The sequence below is a fragment of the Cyprinodon tularosa genome, unplaced genomic scaffold, assembly GCF_016077235.1.
Source record: "Cyprinodon tularosa strain WSP-4 unplaced genomic scaffold, ASM1607723v1 ctg54, whole genome shotgun sequence".
Classification (NCBI taxonomy): Eukaryota; Metazoa; Chordata; class Actinopteri; order Cyprinodontiformes; family Cyprinodontidae; genus Cyprinodon; species Cyprinodon tularosa.
In genome coordinates this window covers 1,695,014-1,713,085 of record NW_024039274.1, presented here as the reverse complement: position 1 = coordinate 1,713,085, position 18,072 = coordinate 1,695,014, and the positions used below count along the sequence as shown (strand labels likewise).

The 18,072-nt window shown below is 35.6% G+C and overlaps 1 protein-coding gene across 2 annotated transcripts in view; it reads right to left on the bottom strand.

Annotated features, from left to right (window-relative positions):
* Nucleotides 1-518: 518 nt before the first annotated feature.
* Nucleotides 519-18,072, bottom strand: part of exoc3l4 (exocyst complex component 3-like 4) — a 33,309-nt gene continuing 15,755 nt past the window's right edge. Inside the window, exons 8-15 of one of the 2 annotated variants that reach the window (XM_038304637.1) lie at nt 16,565-16,690; nt 14,865-14,965; nt 12,654-12,752; nt 7,727-7,850; nt 7,070-7,192; nt 5,355-5,507; nt 2,745-2,866; nt 519-1,247 (exon numbers count right to left, since the gene is read on the bottom strand). In XM_038304637.1, coding sequence (XP_038160565.1) covers nt 1,028-1,247; nt 2,745-2,866; nt 5,355-5,507; nt 7,070-7,192; nt 7,727-7,850; nt 12,654-12,752; nt 14,865-14,965; nt 16,565-16,690 — 1,068 coding nt within the window. In that variant the 3' untranslated portion in view covers nt 519-1,027. Of the gene's footprint in view, nt 1,248-2,744; nt 2,867-5,294; nt 5,508-7,069; nt 7,193-7,726; nt 7,851-12,653; nt 12,753-14,864; nt 14,966-16,564; nt 16,691-18,072 lie in introns of those variants that run through there. The other variant, XM_038304636.1, reaches the window with a different exon arrangement.

The window sequence follows — 18,072 nt, the reverse complement described above, 5'->3', positions numbered from 1 at the left end:
ACAAGTTTCACTTTTTAAATGGAATTACTGAAATCAATCTACTTTTTCATGATATTCTAATTTTATGACCAGCACCTGTATAGGCTCAATCAATGGTTACAAGATTGGAGACACCTGTGATGCTCATTAGTGCACACACTTTGATTTAACATGGCCCTTTGGTCACATCATTTTCAGTCTTTTCAAGGGTGCGATTATTTTTGCCCAGGTTTGTTTCATTATTTTTAAAGTCATTGTACTGAAGCATGATTAGAGAGAGATCAGTGACTTTCATTTTTTTTTATTATTACTTTTTTAAGTTAAAGTTATTTCTGTGATGAAAGAATGTTTGTTTGTCTTCTTAAACAAGGTTAGCCAACAATTATATATTTACATGAAATACAATAACCTCAAAATTCTGGATTTCTGGCAGGATCTGTTAACATGTCATCATTTTCATCCTTTGGTTAAAGCCATAGTATTCTCGGATGCAAAAACAATCCACATTATACAGTGGTATATGTGGGTGCAGCGACCAACTATTGTCTTTAAGATAACTTTATCAATATTATTTTATTGTTATTGTATATCCTATCCAAGTGTCTAAGTTGCTTTTGTTTATTTGCTGGTTTTCTTGTGAGTACCTTCAACGTTTTCATCCTCTTTATTAGTCTAACTGCATTGTTTTAACCTCCTCTCTTAACTTATCCAATACAGTACATGACCCTAATTCATAGTGCTGTTCTTAGGAAAATGAAATTTAGCATTGCTTATCTTAAAGAAGACATAGAGCTGTAGTATGGTTGTAGCTGAAGTAAAATTCACATTTTGTTCTTTTTTATGCAGATTTGCCAAACTGAATGTGACGTTACAAAATTATCACAAACAATGAATGAAAATTCTGTTCTTTGGATATATACAAACAAGAGTCACAGTGCAATCAAGCCCGCATAATGAAAAATCCCATAACCTGAGAAAAAAAGTGACATGGCATTTCCTGCAGCAGGTTCAGAAGCTGAGCATAAGAAATGAACTCTGCAGTTCTTCCTTAGCTGTCTGACTGCAGAAAGCTGACACAGAAGGAAGGCAGGTTGGAAAAGCAGTCAGTGTTAGCCGTGACTTGAATGTCCTCAAATAAAACTTGGCTTCTGTCAGTGCATGTGCTGCCCGCTTCCTTTTTAAGCGCAGTGAGTTTCTGGAGGATTAAGTGGTACTCGCGCCCTTTATTAAGGCCGCTGAAGGAAAGAACAGCAACCAGATGTTTCCTGCTGTGGGTAGGGAAACAAAAACATTGACACAAATTAGAATACATTTAGAGATAAAAAAACAACAACATAACTATCATACATTTAATACATTTGGTCACTTTTCAACTGCATACATTAATTCATTCTGTTGAAATTTCATAAGCTAGACCAACATAAAGTTAAAAGAAAATGCTGCTTTTTTCTAACAAAAAAATTATCATCTATTTAGCCATCACTAATTTAAACACTCCAAAATAAAACACATTATTACCAGCTGCTTTAAGAAGTCAATTGTTTAGCAATTTTAACTTGTGTAATCTAGTCTGAGAATAAATCTAGCTGTCCTGCAAAGACCAAACAAGATAATTCAAATCAGATTTAGGTCATAAAACAGTATCCCCAGCTTTGAACAACTTACAGAGAACTGATCTGTCAACTGAAAACAAAGAGACTATAGCACAAAAGCATAATCTATCAAGGAAATCTTATCTTGTACACCTTGAATGCCTTGTAAGTACTTTTCTACATATATAAACTTCCCTTGCCTTAACTTGACAGAAAAAGCAAAGAATCCATTTATTTAAAGAAAAATTTATGGAAGAGTGGCAAAAAGATAGAAATGTTTGAAAGAAACTCATAGAAAGTTTTCAGTTTGCAAACTTTGCAAAGTTTATGGCCTAAATGACAGACAGTGTGGGTGGAGATTAATATAGGGCAACACAAAGAGATGCATTTGGCCAATAAGGGTGCAGGTTACATAATGTCAAAGAAATAAAAAAAATCTCCTGCTCTGCAATTAATCTCCCTATTTTCAAAAACTTGGAATAAAAAGCAGCTGCACCCAGTTTCCACAGAAATCTTTCATGTACTGTAGATACAGGTGGTTTAAAGTAAACAGCTTTTGTCTGCTCCAGTGGTGTGACGGCAGATGGCCATTCACTCCGAGTCTGGTTCTGCTGGAGGTTTCTTTCTGTTAAATAAGAGTTATCATGTAGTGATTGTTGTTAATCTTTGAGTGCTATTATTCATAAAGGGGAACTCCAGGACTTCTGTTTTTCTTCAGCTTTATTTTTTTATGTTTTTTTACTTGTTTTGACAACAAAACCACAGATTTTCAACACACATTGTATAATGACGACATAGTCTTTTTAAATATTTCCATTTTCACCGCAGCTCTATTTTCTCAGGTCACTGTGTCTTCCTATGCCATCGAAACAAATAGTACATACTAAACAATGTGACACTTTTTATGATCATCAAATTCTAAATTTAAGGTGATCAAGAAACAAGTTTATAGACTTAATATTTAGTCTACAAGCTTTCAGTGAACCACAGCAACACATGAAGTTGTGGCAACATTTTAAATTTATTTACCTCCTCTCCTTCATCGAGCCTATTACTTACTTAAAACTAAGTCCACAATAAATCTGCAAAGTCATTTAAATCTCTGAACATATTGTCATGTTGTTGCTATTGGTTATATCACGCTGTCATCAAAAGGGACTAATCCATACATACCTGAAATCTGGATAATGTTCTAGCAGGGGCTGCACATTGCTCTTGATGTCTGTTTTGTTTTTTTCTCCAATGATCTTGCTTAGATCGTATCCTACATGTTCCAGCCACTCATGAGTTGATCCCTGCAGAAAAAAATAACACAATGCATGCAATGCTTGGATTGTCACATGAAATGCATGCCACTATAGACATGTCTAAACGTATTACTGTGCTGTAATGAACAAACTTCTTTAGCAACTTATTATTTTGTTATGGTTTTGTTCAGAGGAGCCAAATATTTAATGTCAGCATTTTACAACTTTAAACTGTTATATGTATAAAAAAATGTGTCGACCACAGAAGACAACTTAAAGCAAATATAACCTCTGGTTAAATACATATATGCTATAACTCTTAGCCCAAGGGAGAGTCCTTCATGCCTGACATTATTCTCCCTTTTCCACCGGCTCTACTTGGCCCTACTTTATCACATCCCACCAATTTTCAATCGTTTCCATTACTGCTCATTCAGAACCAGCACTGCCTTTTGTTCGGTCCTACTCATCTCTGATCGGACCAACTCCTGAGTAGGACTGAAAAAAGCCAGTACAGATAATGAAAAAGCAGTAATGGAAACATCTGAATAGTGGTGGGATAGAGTAGAACCAGATGGAGCTGGTGGAAAGGGGCCAGTTTTGTTTTTTATATTAGAGGCTCTTATTTTGAAGTAAGACAGGAAAGGCTTAGGTCTTTTGTGGTTTTTGGTGCAGCTGTTCAGACAACTGATGGAAAGATCAGTTTGATATGGTTCATAAACAGTGTGACTTAATCAATAGCTAACAAAGCTATAGTTGTTATCTGCTTGGAGCTTTTATTATTAAGAAATAAAAAAATTATTGGGTAGAGGATTAAATTGTATTATCTCTCTCTTCTAAAATAATTAGACTGATTAAATCTAGATTGAATCATTTTATGTTGCACATGTTCTCTTTGACATTTATAAAATGTTTTTACTTGTATTTATTTGTATTTATATTGGAACAACTTAAAATGATCAAGAGTAGAAGGTGCAATAGTTAAAATGTTTGAAGGTTCTTTATAATACATTTTGAAATCTTTCTTTATTTTTATCAAATAAAGTAAAAAATTATTGGTTCTCATTCTTTATCAAATAATTTGTCATTTCCAAAATATTTTTTCTTTATTCATAGGCCTCAACTTAGCAGATGAAAAAAAAAATCTGTATATAGCAAAGAATGGATTTAGGACAAAAAGTGAAGAAAGATGCTAAAGATAGAGGTATTTTTAAGAGAATTAGTCAGTTGATCAAGCTATTATAACTTGCCTCAATAAGGAAGGAGGGATTTCTAATTGCCCTGCGATAGATTGGTGACCTGTCCAGGGTGTACCTCTCCTCTCGACTTTTGACAGCTGGAGATAATCACCAGCACCCCTCACAACCCCAGCAGGGATAAGAAAATGGATGGATGGATGGATGGATGGATGGATGGATGGATGGATGGATGGATGGATGGATGGATGGATGGATGGATGGATGGATGGATGGATGGATGGATGGATGGATGGATGGATGGATGGATGGATGGATGGATTTCTAGTCTCGAGATCCCTCATAATCTTATCTTAAAGTGATACTGTGTAACTTTTAGCCATCAAGGGGGACCTGACCTGTAACTTCCAGGTTTAGCACCCTTAAACACCAGTGGAGACTATCTGATTGAGATGTCATGACTTTACTGGTAAAACACTCCTCTATATTAAATGTTACATCAGAGAACCAACAATATGTCTGAGCTGGTGTCATCTGTTTTGACGCTTAAGGACATCTTTTAGATTAGTTAGGTTTAAGAGATTCTCCAAATGCTGTAAAGCATTACTCAGAGTTACAGCGATGACTCGTTCAGCCATAGATCGGATGCTCTGATGTTACATTGTGAATTCTTGAGAAGGGCAGCCGATATGGAGCAACTGCTGTAGATTAACCTGAAAGTCATTTAATGGACCTCAAATTATGCAAAGATGTGGATAAAAGTTGCACAGTCTTGTTTTAATCTAATCTTTATGCTCTACATGAACTTAAAATTATTATGTTTACAATCAAGATCATTTACAATCACACCCCTTATTTAATCTCCTTCATATCACCGCCTCCTTCCGCTCCCTCAGGAGCAGAGATTTTCTCTTGTTCTGCTTCCAGACTCTGGAATCCTCTCCTCTCTATTATTGACGCTACATCTATTTAAATCCGGACCCAAACACACCCCTTCGAAACATTTATTCTCTGTGATTTGTTAATTTCATTGATGATGTTCATCATTTTTATTGTTCTTTACTTTTATTTGTGTAGCGATCTTGAGTTTTATGAAAGATGTTTCTATAGAAAATTTATTATTATTATTAGATCTACATACAGCTGTAACAGTAATGATTTGCATCTGTAAGAACTTGAGTTTTTTTTTTAAACTAGTTAAATTTTCTTGATTTATTTTACACACTTTTTGAAAAATCCTTTAATAAAAATCCTATATAATAAACAGGACGCAAACAGTTTAACAGCTTAAATTTTTACAAAGGAAGGAAGATTTTGATTTTTTCTTTTTTTTTTTTTACCATGTTGTAAAACAGTTCACAAAGCTGTTTCCACTGTTGATTGATTTTGGTTGCAGCCCTCTCATGCTTCTGGTTCTTGCATGAGTAGTTATTCTTCATGAGTTGGCCGATGTACTCCTTCACCACATGGTAATGCAAACGGTTCGCAAATTCCTGTCCAACAGAAATAGGGATGGATTATCAGAACAGCATGGAACAAATGGAGAAGGGAGGTGATGGATTGTGCATTTCTTGCCATACAATTAAAATATTATGTAGTCAAAATCAAATATATTATGCAGTGTCAAAGCATTATGCTTTGACACTTTAACTTCCACCAATTCATTTTTTTTTTTTTTACTGCTTCCGTAACAGACTAAAAAAAATCCAACAGGAATTTCCAGGATGCCAATGAAAAGAACATTCAGCATTTCCTTTTTCCGTCTTTCGGAGAAATTACATGGCTGTTCATACAACAGGCGTTTATTCATCCACCAGATAAGACCCTGGAGAGTTAAGAACAATTATATATTACAACAATTCCAAGACAAACAATAGCTAATACAGCTGAAAGCACTGAGACATTTACTTTGGTTTGATGCTGATGTCAGCATTACAGTAGTGCTCTAAAGTTTACACTTTGTTGTCGCTTTTTTTTTTCACAGAATATAAATCATAACACAAAAATACAGCTTTTCTGCTCATGGTTAGTGGTTGAATGACACCATTTAATAATAAACAACTTGGTTAAGTTGCCCATTCTTCTTGGCAAAAGGCCTCCAATTGTAAATTCTTTGGGTGTCTTGCATGAACATGAGATGTCCCCAGATTGGCTCAGTGGTAATGAGGTCAGGGGACAGATTGCTGTAGCCAATCACAGGTCGGCTTGGCCTTGTGTTTTGGACAATCGTCTTTGTGGGACATCCGATTACGTCCCATATGCAGCTTTGAGCCTGATATATATAAATGTGCCTCCACTATTTGCTAATAACATTCCTCATCCCACTAGCTTTGATCTGTGCCTTTGTAGCTCAAACATCCCCAAAACATCAGTGATTCATCTCCATGCTTTACAGTAGGAATGGTGCTTCTTTTGGCATAGGCCTTATGTATATCTCTCTAAATGCAATGTTTATGGTTGTGGCAAAAATGTTTTAGCTTAGTATCATCACTCAAAATGTCCTTGTTCTAGAAATTCTGAGGTTTGTCCCTTTGCTGTTTATGCATATTGTAGATAAAATACTTTGCAGCAATGCAATGGATTTTTTCTAGTAACACCACGCAGCCCATTTTTCTTCAACTGCTTCAGTTTGTGCATCTTGAAAGAGCCACTCAGCTAGTTTTCAGAGAGTCCTAGCTTTCAGCTGATTTCGTTTTATCCTGAACAATTTTGTTGGCCTACGTAACATTTGGCTTACGGGCTTCCTCCCACAGTCCAAAAACATGACTGTTAGTTTTTTAGCTTCTCTAAATTCTCCTTAGGTGAGTGTGTGCATGAACGTTGTTTGTCCTGTTTGTCTCTGTGTTGCCCTGCGATAGACTGGCAACCCTTCCAGGGTGTACCCTGCCTCTCATTCATTGACAATGGAGATAGGCACCAGAACTCCTCGCGACCCCAACAGGGATAAGCATGACGGAAAATGGATGTATGGATGGATATTGTCCAAAATAGAATAACATCAATTAAAACTTCCCAAATTTGATCAATCAGACAAATCGTAACCATGCTTCTGTACCTCTAAATATGGAGGACTCATGTGTTTACAATGATCACAAAGCTGCCTTGTACGGCTGTAGAGGTTTTTGAAGTCATCATCATTGGTAAGCCACTTCCTCGTCATCATCCGCCTGAGGAAAGGCTGGAAATAAGTAAAGAAATTATAAGAAGAGGCAAAGTTTCCAATTGGATTTGTATTAAACAACTTTTTAGGTTTTCTATATAGGAGGTTAAACAAGTGATACATAACATATTATATAACATACATATTGTGCACAATAGGAATAGTCAGATCAATTATTCCCAATCAAAGTGTTCTTTATTGATTTCACATTTAAAAAATCATTTCCTCCTTAGCAACTACAGCGACTTTAATTTTTAAACAATGTTGATGTAAGGAATAAGTTTTTTTTTATTTGCATTTCATATTTCTACTTACACTAAACAAATTTCTTATCTCAATAGTCTCAGTTTGAGAACTTCTGTTAAGTCCATAATTTCTAGATATTGTAAAGGTGTTTCTAAAAAGAACATCAAGAGTTTAAGATCTCTTTTTCACTTCCTCTTAAAAAACACAAAATGAAATGTCTAAACTTTAAGAGGAAGAGAACCAATCAAAGAGGAACAGAGAGTTTACCTAATACAGCTCTTCTAGCATATGCAACAGTGGAGTTACCTTGGCATCATCTTTATACTGTTTCCCCAGACTTTCCATTAGCCTCTCAATAAGCCCTTTCACCTCTCCTCTGAACGCCTCCACCTCGTTTGGACAGCTGTCCATGTACCCCTCCATGTATTGCCTAGAGACAAAAAACAATGAGAAATTTAGAAAATGTCCTCTTTTGTGTGACTTTTATGCGTGTACACCATAATTTGACGACAATTTGTCGTTTTGCAACCAGATTGGAGCACATCTTGGCAGAAATAGATGTAACACACCAGCACAAAGCCATGCAAAATCTTGAAGCAATCAGAACAGGATATCATAAGGCAGCTGTACTCAATGTTGACCACCTTTCATTGCAAATAGAGCTGCACATTTTCTCTTAAACTTATCTATCAACAAAATAAGATTCTTGGACTCAAAATAAAAAATAAAAAACACATCTGCATGGTCATCTCTTTTAAATCTCTAAATGCTGCAAAGTCGCCTCCTCCCAAGACAGTTTTCCAAGACACTCCTACAGGAAATGCATTATTGCGCCCACGGTGATTGAAGAGGAAACTCCAAAGTCACATTCTGTCTCTCCAGACTGACCAAAGGCTAAGTGGATCTGCTGCAAAACTCCAAAACCAGATTGCTTCTAAACAGACTCCTTGCTAAATTTCTCTCTAAGACTAAGGACTTTCAGGCAGGAGGCTGGAGTGCTGGAGCTCCTACAAACAAAGAACTTCTCTAAAGTGAGTCTGCCTTGTTAAGCCAATACTGGAGAAACCCAGCTTTTCCAAAAGCGAGATCAGCAGAGGTAGAGGTTTGGCACATTTAGGGAAACATTTTTTTTTAGCTAAATAATTTCTTTTTGATGATAATTTCATATCTTCCCTGTAATCTAAAGGTAATATAACAAAATAGGCTGCATAGCACACCACAATGACATGTTTAAGCTGCTGTTTATAAAGCAAAACAAGTTTTAATTTAGGTGGATGCAGAGTGGGTAGCACTGCTGCCTTAAAGCAAGGAGGTTCTGGGTTCGATTCCCAGCCTGGGGTCTTTCTGCATGGAGTTTGGATGTTCTCCCTGTGCATGCTTGAGTTCTCTCTGGGTACTCCGGTTTCCTCCCACAGTCGAAAAACATGACTGTTAGGTTAATCAGGGTCCCTAAATTCTCCTTAGCTGTGAGTGTGTGCGTGAATGGTTGTCTGTCCTGTTTGTCTCTGTTTTGCCCTGCGATGGACTGGCGACCAGGGTGTACCCCGCCTCTCATCCACTGACAGCTGGAGATAGGCACCAGCACCCCTTGCGACCCTGGCAGGAATAAACATGAGGGAAAATGAAAGGATGGAAGTTTTACCTTACTAAGGGTTTAAATACTACTATACAAATCATTTTCTTGTGTTTCGTCATATCCTCATCACATTTTGATTAATGAATTATGACCAAAGAGCCATTTAGGCCTCTCAGGTTTGCTAGCTACAAGCCTAATTCAAAGAAGGTTTAACATGGATAAAATAAAGGTTATTCTTCAGTTTAGGCAAATCATTTAATAAAACATTATTTAATATTTTATTTACAGCTAATATTTGCATTGTGAATGGATCTGAACACATTCTAATTGTTCTAAATTAGTTAAAAGCTAATTGGACCTCATTTTTTAAATACCTTAAGATAAACAAACATCATGGTTCTCAAACATAAAACCCATGCTGAATCGTTATATCATTCCATCATTTTATTGATAAGGATTTTCAACCATTATTTTCTTTCTTCTTTGTACATGGAAGCTTATTAATATTGAGTTTCACTAATTCAATCAAGAATTTTTACCGGAAAAATGTTTGACTTGGAGCAGAATGAGTTTTGTGTTAGGATTCAGTTTGTTTGGGTTGTTTTTGTGTTTTTCTTCTCTCCACCACCAGATGGTGCCCTGTCCTCGTTGGGCCTCCTTACACACCTGTGGCTCATTGGGTCATTACCAGAGGAGTATTTGAGCTGTGGGCTGTCACTACCTCGACGCCAGGGTGTTTGCCAGTATTGGGAAGCCTTCCTGAAACACTGGATAAGCCTGGACCTTCCACTATGAGGTGCCCCCCTGGAAGGATTATCTGAGTCACACTGAGCAAGGGGAAACCTTCTCATGATCCATTCAAGTCCAACTCTGGAAAACCAGGTGACAGTCCGCTCCTTTACTCCTCTGGGTCCAACGTTAGTCTGCCTGTCCGCTCTCCAAGGAGTTCCTTCTTCTCTGGATAAAACCCCACAAACTGGATCCAAGGAATAACCAAGAGCCCCCAAAGCGTGAGTGCCTCTCCAGCAAAATACAAGCCTCACTCTTTTTTTTTTTTCCCACGGTCCCTGAACGGATCATAGTGATCTTCTCTTCAGAGTTTCCGGTTCCGGTTCACCAGTCTGTTGAGGTCCAACATTATAACCTAGCAGAATACTCTCTCCGTCTGTGTTTCTTTGCAACCTTCAATAAACCTGTTAACTTTTACTCTTGTCTCTGAGTGGTTCTCTGCATGTGGGTCAGATCTTTAAAGCCCATTATGACATTTAGTTAATAAACTCTAATATTTTGAAAGGAAGATGTAGTACATTTATTCCATATATGTGAAGAGTTCCCTGATTTTACCATGATTTGAGCTTGATTTGTTGTTCTAACAACCACCAGCTGGGCATGTGTTCACAGAACAAAATATGACAGTCAGAATGTTATCTGACTAAGATATTAGCCACCCCCGACTGCGGTAAGCAATAAATATATCCTAATTACACAGCGTCTCCATCATATTTCAGGTGTTGCATGTATAGCTTATTTTAAAGGGCAACATATTTTATTGGCAGCAAAATAACTTAACTCAGGGGTTAGCCTAGCCACTATATAAACCTTTTAAATGGCATATGCCTCTACTTTCTCACTTGAAATGCCTTTCTTGGCTCTGAGTGCCCAAGGTCTTGCATTTGATAAATGAAACTTAATTACTCAAATGAAGGGTAAATACACTTAGATTAGGACATGTTTAGATCAATTTGTGCAGTTGGAAAAATCTATACTAAGCACCTTTCTTTGAATCTATGAGTTTGTTAATCAGGCCTACTTTAGAGAAGCATACTAGTTAAAGGGTGCAGGGAAGGTGAAAGCTACTTATACACCTCCTCACAGCTCCACTTTAATAAGATCAAATGAGTGATATAAATCAAACTGAAATGCTGCCCTAAACATGTCTGTCTGGTTTATATCAGGGGGTGAGGCCAAATCATGCATGGTCCAAGTGCTTTCGCTTTTCCTCCTTTTAATAGAACGGTTTCACACTCGCTTCTCTGTTTCCAGGAAATCACGTGACCATGAAGATTTTTTACTACAGCTATTAATTAAACCCCATCCAGAAACCCCATCAAACCCCATCCTCCCTTAAACTTATGTTTAAGCAGGTGAATTTTCAGCTGAAAAAAAATAGAGACGACACATCTTCATAATAGTTCTAAATTTATAAAGACTTCAGAAAGATTCTGTGAAATCATGACAAAACAGATTGAAGCTCATCTTTGTAGAAACTATCTGACTCTAACAATCTGTGTTTTTTATGAGAGAGATGGCCTAGTGGGTAAAGCAGGGAGCTTTATGGATACATAAAAATATCCATCTAAAGAAGTCCTACAATCTTTAACATGGCCAAAGTATTTTTGATCTTGATCTGAGATCAATAGAATAAGCAGGAGAAGATTCTACTCAAAATAAGTGCAATAATCTGCCAATGTAGTCAGATTTTATGCAATTGGTAGTATGAGAATATATATCATAGCTTCAAGAAATAGGAAAATAAGAAAACTTATGAAATAATCTTCTCCAAAGTAGATTAATAATGCAACAGATTCTGCTCTTTCTCAATATATCACAGTCTAAGCAAGATCACAACTACTTTTTAGATAACAAAATATTTTAAGACATGGTTAGATGTACAAGTTATGTGCAAGGTTGCTTGTTTAAATCCCAAAACCTTCCACTCTGGGTTTCTAAACAAGAGCTTTCACCCCAGATTGCTAGCAGGATGCAAATAATTATGAAAAATTAAGATTATTATCATTTAAAATATTCCTGAGACATCTCAAATAAGAGACACTAGCTGTAGCAGCAACTTGTTAATAGCTACAAGAATATTTTTACTCAAGTTATCTATTAGGAGTAAGGTTATTCTATATTATTCATTTGCTGGAAAAATAATTTTTCTAGATATATTTTGTCAAACCACAAACACAAGGTATATTTTTGTTGTTGAAATTCAATCCCTCTCTTTTCTGCAAAAGAAAAATATAGTTCTTAATTTTCTTAATTTCCTAGGTGTCCTGATTTATTTATATACATGACCATATTTCCCCTTGACCAATTTGCATCAATATAACAGATAAGACACAGATGTAAAGAATGCTTAGTGATTAAACTAATCTACCAGATGACAGAGTTGGAAGAGTGAGCCTGGTTTAAATACCGGAGTGAAGACATCATGTTTGGCTTGGATCTTACATTTTTTCCCCTAAGCTTGCGAATGCTGCATCACGCAACAGTCACATTCTTGGTTTTACCATTAGCTGTTAAAGTTCCGAAAAGTGGCATTTTCAAACTAAAAGTCAAACTGAAATCAGAATGTGCAACCTAACTTTGACTAAATATTCATAAACAAAGGCAAGTATGAAGGTGTAAGCAGGCATTATAGTTCTTAGAGTAGAAACAGTGCTGTGTTTCACATAAAATAACTAGTTTCTGTGAGGCACCCTGTTTACTTTCTCTTCTAAAGCATGCCACCACTTGCAGTTAACCCACAACAACTCCATTGTCAGTTTCTCATTTTTTATGTCGGGGAACAAAAAGCCAGCTGCGGGTTTGTGGGTTTGTCATCTCGCCCGTTTGCAGTGCATTATGGGATTTCTGTGAATCCATGTGACTTACTGTAAAGCAGCAAAGCTGTTAATGTAGGTTATCTGATACTTTGTCCACAGGGGTTGCGGTTGAAGGGCGCTGCAATGCAATATGAACTGGTTTTCAAACCTAGAGAAGAGAGAAGAGACCTTAGTTAGTCGAGAAAAGAAATAAAGCTGTGAGATAATGCAGGCGACTTGAAATCCTTTCCTTATGTCTTCAGTATTTATAGAAAGATTGTATGCTATAGGCAAATACAGAATCACAAAAGATTGTAGAGGGAAAATGATGCATGAATTTCAGTGTGCTTCTAAATCTGAAAAGTGTGGCATGCATTTGTACTCAGTCTGAGTCAGTTATTGTGCTGGGTATTTAACTAGAGGGAGAGTCTGAGCATATTCCCTTCATTTTAACTTTACTTCACTTTGTTGCCTTAACATTTCAGGATCTATTTTAAAGTTATTTAGTTTGCTTTAAAATGTCCTAATACCCTGCCATTCATTTTATTATAATTTTATTTTTTATTTTTATATGTGTTGCTCCCAATCCTTTTAAAGTGCTCTACAAATAAAACAGGTATTGTTTAGCAATCAGATCAAATTCAATATCAATTAATTGCAACAAAAAAAAAGTTTTACAGGTATACTTAATGTTCTAATCAATTCTATTTTCATCATGTTTTTTACCATAATCTTCTAACTTCTAATAATATCTTAGCCATGCCATAGCAGACTCATTTTGTGGCTCTAAATATATTAACTGTCAGTTTCTCTGTAAAATGTATTATTTAAGTCCTCTTTGTGGGTCTGATAAGTAATTTAAACTTTTGCAGAAAAGGAAATTACCACATAAAAAATCTAAAGAGGAGAGCATTCTCACATGGACCAACACTACGTAGCACATGATTGTGAATTAAAAAAAAAAAAAAAAAAAAAAAAAAAAAAAGGCTTTTAGTATTTTCTAAAAATAATAGTCTAGAATAAAATTAAATTAAATTAAATAATAAAATTTCTGTTTTCTATCAAACATAAAATTTATGGTAGAATAGAAGTTTTACTTTTGGGGTCAACCCACCACAGCACTACCTGCATACAAGTGAAGTGGGACCTTTAGCGCTTTTTTTTCTAACAATAACTTTTGTTCTCTATGTTTGTTGAATTGTGTGATAATTAACTTTGCAATCTAAAAACTTTCCATTTACTAACAAGACTGAAGATCTGGGAGGTTTGTTGCTTTCTAATCTAATTCTGCTTTAAAAAAAAAAAAAAAAAAAGTTCTCCCTTATCTGTCTACAGTAATGCTGTATTTTCCTTGGTCTTAATGATGCTGTTAGTTAGAAAATGTTTTACCAGAATCCTCAGACCCCAGAATAAATTAAACACAGGTAGAGTCCTTTTAGGTTATCTGATTATTTCTGAGGACAGGTTATTATTTATTTCATTAAGGAACACCAGAGGATACTGGATAAAAGAAAAAAAAACCTACAAAGCATTTAACTTTTTGTAAATAGCTTTTGAAACCACGTGTAATTTTCCTTCTGCTTTCTATTGTTGGAGCTTGCGTTAATCTGTTATGTAAAACTCCATTATAAATAGATATGTGTCATAATGTCAGATTTAGAAAAAAAAAAACAAGTGAAACTATGTGGAAATATGGATTGAAAAGTTTAGGTAATATGAGTTTTTATTTACTTACAAGGGGCTGGGGAAGAAATGTCTGAGCTTGGTTACGTGAAATAAATGCTCTATTAAGATTCGAGAATGAAGTCTTGATCATAAAAAGATAACTGAAGATGATAAGTTTGTTTAATCAGAATCAGACATACGTTAATAATCCCAGAGGGAAATCACTTAAATTAAATACTTTAAATGTCCTAAAATCCTCTCATGGAGATTTGACCCCAGTAAATATGAACCACCTGTAGACAGTGCAACGAATATTCCTGGTTGAAAATGTTTTCACATAGTTAGCTGCAAGTTTAGTTGTTTTTTTTTTTTAGTTTTATCTGTAAAAAATTTTAAGATTTTGTTTTAATTTTTAAAATGAACTCAAGTGTTTGGAGTTTAATGTTTGCAACCAAAGCGTAGTTATCACCTTCTATGGTATTATTTTATTCCTTATTAATCAGCAATAAATCACACTAAACCGTTGATGAAAAAAGCACAAATTAATGCTGTAATAACAAATATAAAAATAATAACTTGAGATTAACTTAATTCTTGCTTATCCCTTTCAGTTTACCTTATGGGAAAGGTTTTCAGCTCCTCAAGACAGGAAACGATCACTTTCTTTTCCAGTTCAATGTCTAGCTTTTGGGAGTGGATCACATTTGCCTTCATATTCTGCAGACAGAAACAGACATAATTAAAAACTACACATGAGAAACATTAAGCTCTCTGCTGCCATCAACAGGATGCAATCCAGCATTACACCGCAAATAATAAAGCAATTGTCATTTCTCTTGAATATACAGGTTTTTACTTGATTTGAGCAAAACCATCAGACTATTTAAAAATGTAATTACATTATTTACATTAAATATAAAAAACAACAACTCTATTATCTTATTTTAAGTGCATAATGTCTAATTATCTTATTTTAAGGGCAAACATACTTCCGTTGGCAGATCATGTTTTTAATGTGCTCAAATTAAGGGAAAATACGGCTAGTTTAAGATTTTTTTTATTTTTATTTTTAGATCAGTTTTTCCCATTTACATATTCCGTGATGTTTTCAATTTTTTGCAAGTTTGTGTTTACATTTTAATACTAACGCCAAACATATTTTTGCTTTAAATAGTTATCACTGTAAATCCGTAATAATCACTTGAAATTATATTTGTCAGTAAAAATCTGCTGGACAAAAAAAAAAAAAAAAAATGAAACGATAGAAAAATAAGAATTGTTAAATCTGTCATAAACTACTTGATTCCAGAGGAACATCCAAATGTTGATTTGAATTTAACTAAAGACAACTTATATTCTAATTTAGTGGGCGTAACAACAGTGAGGCTGTTAGGCCCTGTCTTCACTATGGTATTGATTTTTTTTATAGCCTGAATAAGTATGATCATCCTTTTTTGTAGAGAGCTTTAAAACACCTAACAGCTAAAACAAAGAAAGTATTAAACATAGCTAAAAATAATTAAACACAATAAAAGAATAAAATATAACAAAAATGTATAAAATAAGGCTATAATAAAATAAGCTAAATAAGCATGGTAACAACAATTTAGTCCAGCCAGCAAATAAAAGTGAGTCTTCAGGCATTTCTTAAAATTTGGTAGTGAAGGAGATGCTTTATTATTCAGTGGGAGGCTCTTCCAAAGAGGAGCGGCGATAGAAAAGGCTGTCGCTCCTTTGAGCTTCCTCTTAGACGTTGGTCCCTGCAGGAGCTGCTGGTATGTTGGGAACATTCCTTAAAGATTTTCAATCTACTGTGTATAGGTAGATCAGCTGCACAATCATGCTGTGAATCTCCCATTCCACCATATCAAAAGAAAGGTTCCTCTCTATGAAGACCACTGGAGCACAGTAAACTAAAAACCAGTTTGAACTAACATGGCATATACCGCAATGCACTCTCTTCTGATAGCTATGGTAAGCTAAGATAACCGAAGTGGGCCTAGACAAACTGCTTCCATCAGCCTGAACCACGGAGCTAAGGCAGGATGGATCTATGCTCTATTGTTTATGCCAGAAGCCAAACTAATTTATAGTTTCAGTTTCTCTTTTGTAGTTGATAACCTTGGTATGCAATGTGGTCTTCAGCTGATGTAGACAGAATCGGTAAGTACATTTTAAATGATTGTCAAAATGGTCAAAATAAACCTCCATGTTATCTAATCAGAAACCCTGATGATGAAGATGTTCCTCTACCAATATAATTTCCATGCAAGTAGTTTGATTTAGCAGTATAGGAGTCATGAATTAGAGTCTTACAGTCCAGATGTCCATAGGAAATTGAGAGTGAAAGACGTTGTCTTCTATCTGGGGCTCATTTTTGTCTTTCCAAACAGTTTCATTTTCCAGTTCGATCACTCTGTCCAGTGCAGCACTCACGTCCTCCTGCAGTGCACACACAGAGAGAAGCAACGGGACAACCATGTGAAAACATCAGGCTCAGCAGGAAGAAATGGGTTTATTTCAGGTTAAAACTAATACTCAGAAATCTGCTCTGAGCTGAAATGTTATTTTATCTCAGTAAAATACAATAAAATGTAAGAGTGGGGCCATTTTTCAGTTTTAATATATTTAGATGTTCACATTGTGGGTCCCTGTTCTGATAATGATAATTAATGCCATCAACGCCTGGATGTTATATTTCTAAAATGGTAAATATGTAAAGGTTTTAAACACACAAATCAAGACTACAATCAAAAAGAAAAAAAAATAGTTATGGGGTGGAGGAAAAAAAGGAAGAGGTCTTTGTATTTATTTTCCTAAAATAAATTCAAAAAAATATGTTGCAAAATGATACTACTACCGCCATGCTTTACTGTGACTGACTTAATGCTTTCTCTGACTTTATATCTAGTTTTGATTTTTTTTAAAACACATTCAACACCAGCAGATGGCGTGGCAAACCAAATCATCACTAATTTCACATAGGACCTCAAATAACTTGGATACCCAAGTCTTGCTGTAGACCAAGTTTCCTCAGTTAAGGCCCTCAAAGTCCAGCATCCTGCACCTTTTAGTTGTGTCTCTGCGTCCAAACGCCTGAAAAAATTGGTTAAATTACTTTTGTAGTATGCATGAAATTGTCCAGAGTCCTGCTAATGGCCTGATTTTTTGACTCCGCTGTGTCGATGCAAAGATACATCTCTACAAAACACTGGACTTTAAGGAATAAAATTGAGGAACACTGCAGTGAACCTTTGGACCTTGAATTTTATTCTAGCGGCCACAGCAGTGTAGGTGGCAGTAGTTTGGTTTGCAACTGGAGGGTTGAACCTCGGCTCACCTGTTGTGTCCTTGGGTAAGACACTTTAAGTTAACTGGTGTTCAGAGGGTACCATTGTGAACGGCAGCCTCACTTCTGACAGTGTGCCCCTGGCCAGCTGTGGCTACAACAGCTCTCACCACCAACAGTGTGTGGATTACTGATATATAAATGAATGTAAATAAGGCCCGCAGAGTGTGAACACAAGATGGTTGTTAAACATAAGCAAAGCAGTTTTACCATCTTCTAGATAAGAAAACTTTGGAATAGTTAACGGACAAGAATTTTACCAACAGAAAAGATTGAGCCCAAGATATGCCGCTTTTTACAATAAACTTCAATCAAAACCTTTCATAGTAACTTTCAATTAAATAAATAGATCCTAAATAATGGTAATTAATCATACCATTTAAGTCTATCACACAAGCATGAAGAGTTAATTTGTGTGGGACATAAACCTGAAGAAGAAATGGTTAACATATGGGAACCTCTTATTCTCACAGGT